The 3,799-nt window shown below is 38.1% G+C and overlaps 1 protein-coding gene across 3 annotated transcripts; it reads right to left on the bottom strand.

Moving 5' to 3' along the window:
* Positions 1-2,401, bottom strand: LOC112180747. Of its 3 annotated transcripts, none has more exons than XM_040509953.1 (5): positions 2,237-2,401; positions 1,638-1,791; positions 1,194-1,549; positions 688-1,005; positions 1-592 (listed from the first exon to the last, which is right to left on the bottom strand). In XM_040509953.1, exons 2-5 carry the CDS (start codon positions 1,638-1,640, stop codon positions 208-210), a joined length of 1,062 nt encoding a protein of 353 aa, XP_040365887.1. In that variant the 5' UTR covers positions 1,641-1,791; positions 2,237-2,401; the 3' UTR covers positions 1-207. The 3 variants fall into 3 exon arrangements, with proteins under 3 accessions (XP_040365887.1, XP_040365886.1, XP_024175074.1); XM_040509952.1 differs by having other exon boundaries at positions 1,638-1,708; XM_024319306.2 differs by having other exon boundaries at positions 1,638-1,704; positions 2,237-2,400.
* Between the last annotated feature and the right edge of the window lie 1,398 nt (positions 2,402-3,799).

Genomic DNA, 3,799 nt, shown 5'->3' with positions numbered 1-3,799 from the left:
TTGAGACAATCTCTGCCCTTGGACAGAGAGAATATGGTTTCTGATTGGTATAATGCAAAGGAGTAAACAATAAACTGGATTATATACAATGCACTGAAGAACCATACCCATTTTCATATAGTGAGGCCGCATCATCAACAATAATTACTTGAACTCAGAATATTACTGAAACAAATATTACGTCCTACATATTTACAATAATCCACTTTAGAGCTTCTCATGAAGTTTCTCGAGAAAGCCCGGCCAATGCTTTCTAATCTCTCTATCCAAGTCACACACAGGAAAGTCTGCACCACGGTGCTCGTAAGCATTCCTTAAGAACCGCAAAAGGCCCAATATGGTGTTGCCATAAGTAATGGGTTTGCCATATGTATCAGAAGTGTAGAGTGCTTTCAACTGACGGCTCATATTCACAGAGTTTATGGTGCCACGATACTTACCAAAATGATTTCTTATGGCCTTGTAGAATACATCAGGTCTTGGAATTGAATCAGTCATATGCTGACGATGTATCTCTGAAAAATACTTGACCCTCCCTTCCGAAGTCTTCAAGAATGGGTGAGTAATTATTTTCTCTATGTGAACATCCCACCTTGACAAAAGAAGTCAAAAAATGAGGAAACTAAGGAAGTGAATGTCTTTGATTTGAGAACTAAATGATGAAGAACTAAATGTTGATGAACTTACGGGTGTAGGTTCTGATCAAAGATACTGAGGAAGTAATCTCTCTCAGGCCAGGCATTATCAGATTTCAAAAGAGTTTGCCATAGTTTCTTTACACTTGTTATCTCTTTCCTTGTGAGAGAGTTTAAGCTTCTCTTGCCCACCAAAGTCTGAACATCTTCTCCATTTTTCAATTTTTGAGGGTCGACCAAGTCCTCCCAACTGCTCATGATGTTAATTATCTTGATCTTGCCTTCTGCAATAACATAGTTCTTCAAATCTCCTAGTCCTGAATGGAGTAACCGACGGTTCAACATGTTCTTTATGGTCACCATGACATCCCTGCATAGCAGCGTTAGCAATGTCACTATAATACCACTGCCCAAGTAACCATATATATATATATATATATATATATATATATATATATAAACAGTTATCAGTAATTGGAGAGATAAACAGAGAGAGAATGGGGAAGAAGGTAGCACGGAAAAAGAAACTTGAAGAGGCAATTGAAATAGTGAACTTACCTAATTGAATCTTGAACCCAAGGTTTTATATCCCCATGCTGGTCTCTCATCCCATTTGGGTGATTCTTGAACCAATTTCCGAACAGAAAGCGGTCAAATTTCTCATAGAAGATAAAGTGCATTTTCTTTTCCGGACAAGAAGTCACATCCAATAGCTGCAGGATTCCTGCATCACTGATCTTTTTAGACTCATACTCAATCTGGTACACCCTTCGCCCTTGGCGTTCATATGTGAGTCCTTTCTCTTCTTTATAACAAATAAATGAAGCAGGCCTCACTCTACCATTCCGAAACCGTAATTTTTCATGACCAAACGATTTGCCTGACTTGAAGCCGGACGGATTGGTTCCAATAGTCTGTGTAAAATCAATTTCATCATAACCTAGTATAATACCCTAGCATGAGAGTTGAATTTATTAATTATGATAGTTATAATAACCATACCATATCAAACGACCTCTGAAATATCTGTTCCGAAAATTTCCGTTGCGGCAGCACCAATGTTGTATGCCTACCTTCACAGAATCATTTTCACAATTGTAATTTCAATAGAGACTGAAAATCCAAACAGCATGGTTACCCAAAACACAATGACATCCTGAAATGAAACTGAATTCATAAGCCCTTAAACCGAACCAATGATGAGCCACCAACCACAATATGAAAGGAAAGCGCACTGGCCAAGACTAACATCCCCTAAAACTAAAACCCCCTTCAAACCTTGCCACCCTATGATAAGTTGTCCTAGAGCGTAAAGCCAAGTATGGAAACAGGGTCAACTGTCAGGAAAATAAACAAACAAAAACAAATGGGGGAGTTTATCCAACACCTGGAGGGTGAAACCGATTTCATAAAACATAAGCAAGACGGCCATTGATGGAGCATGGCCAAAGTAGCAGTATCAGAAAGAAAAAAGAAAAAGAAAAAAGAGCAAAAGGAAATTGAATTCAGAGCAAAACAATAACCATGAATGGAAAGAAAATATCAATAAAATGAACCAGAAATTCAAACCCAAAACTAAGGAATGAAGAAGAGAGAGGTACCTTCAGAGTGGGCGGGTGCAAGAGAGCGAAGGAGATAGCAATGACCCGCCAAGTCTAAGATGGAGATATTCTTGAGAGTCTTCTTCCTCAACTCCGGACGACTTCCTCAGTTGGGGAACCAACTTGGCGAAATATATAAGTTCCGAGTTCGAGTGAGGAGTGAGGAGTCCTTTAGAGTTTAGACGTGTCCGATCCGAGTGACGAGTTGTGGGTCCGATCTCCTCACTCGGTTTTGGCCTTTTGGGTGTGTGGGATTGATTGGCTGAGTGTGAGTACAAATTAAAGTAATTGTAGTCTACATTTCTCTCAAGAGAGAATCCGGATTCTTTGTTGGGTGTTGGTTTTGCTCGGTGTGAGTAGTAAGGGTAGCCTACATTCTCAAGCTCATTACCCTCATGAGTTCGCAGCATTTTTTGGTGAGTATTTTGAATTTCCAAGCTATTTTTAATGATTTTTTGAAGTTTGGGTGGAAATTAAATTTATTGGTGATGTGGTGCCTCATTATTGGTTGAAAGCATTACTTGGTGACCGCATAGTAGCAGCCTTCTTGCTAGCATCCTAAAAGGCTAGTTATCTGTCAATTGTCAAAAGAGACATAAGCTTTGTTCTATAGCTGACAAGTGTTTCAAGCACCTTGGTAGAAGTTGCTGATGTTGACACAAGGCAAGTTATCATTGGTCTTCTCTCCCTATCTCTACTACTATAAAGCCAGGCGTGGTTTTTGATGTCAAAAGCTTCACCAATTTTATGAAGTCCCGAAAATCTCCATGATAGAGAAAAAATAGATTGAAAGAAATACCACCTGTAAGGGTTAATACGGTAAACTGTACAAAAGAAAAGAAAAATAAAATTTAGAAAAAGATGTGAAAAACGTGGGAGAGCATAAACTTAAGTGGAGTAGAGGGAGATGGCTTCACGCCTTGATCCACGTTTCAATTTTAACTGCCCATTGCGGTTTCGTACAAAAAAAAATGAGAGAAGGCCGCTGATGAAAATAGAAGAGCAATTGGGAAATTGATCAAAAACAAACCGGGTAGGTTTCTGCAAATTAAATTGAACTTTGTGGTTTTTTTTTTTTATCTCAATTTCTGAACAAATCCTAACCCGTTTGGTTTAGTAATTAGTATGCAATTGATTTTCTATAAATGAGAGAAAATGATGGATTAATTTTCATGATTTTTATCGTCTGTGTTTGCAAGGGTCATGACGGAAACAGAAACAGGAAGACTTGAGAAATTCAAAGGTAAGGCATGTCTGTGCAGTTGTGCAAATTGCAAATTGCATATTAAAGTTTGATTCTTGCAACTGAAGGTTTAACCATTTTTTTTTTCTTTTTATAAGATTCAGAATTTATATAAGGGTTTCAAACCAGGTGAGTCTTCTCTGGCCCATATGTTTAGTTTAGTTTGGTTTCTTAGACAGGTTGTCGGAGTTGATGCAGAGAGAATGAATATGTTACAGCTTCCACACTCACATACAAGACTAAAAGAAAAAAAAAACCAAAACAAAAAGAGAAATTAGCTTAGTTGTAATTTATCCACAAGTTAAGGAAATTGCCTCTGA

The sequence above is a fragment of the Rosa chinensis genome, chromosome 7 (genome assembly GCF_002994745.2).
Source record: "Rosa chinensis cultivar Old Blush chromosome 7, RchiOBHm-V2, whole genome shotgun sequence".
NCBI lineage: Eukaryota > Viridiplantae > Streptophyta > Magnoliopsida > Rosales > Rosaceae > Rosa > Rosa chinensis.
The sequence above is the reverse complement of the archived record's forward strand: the minus strand, read 5'-3'. Positions and strand labels throughout refer to the sequence as shown.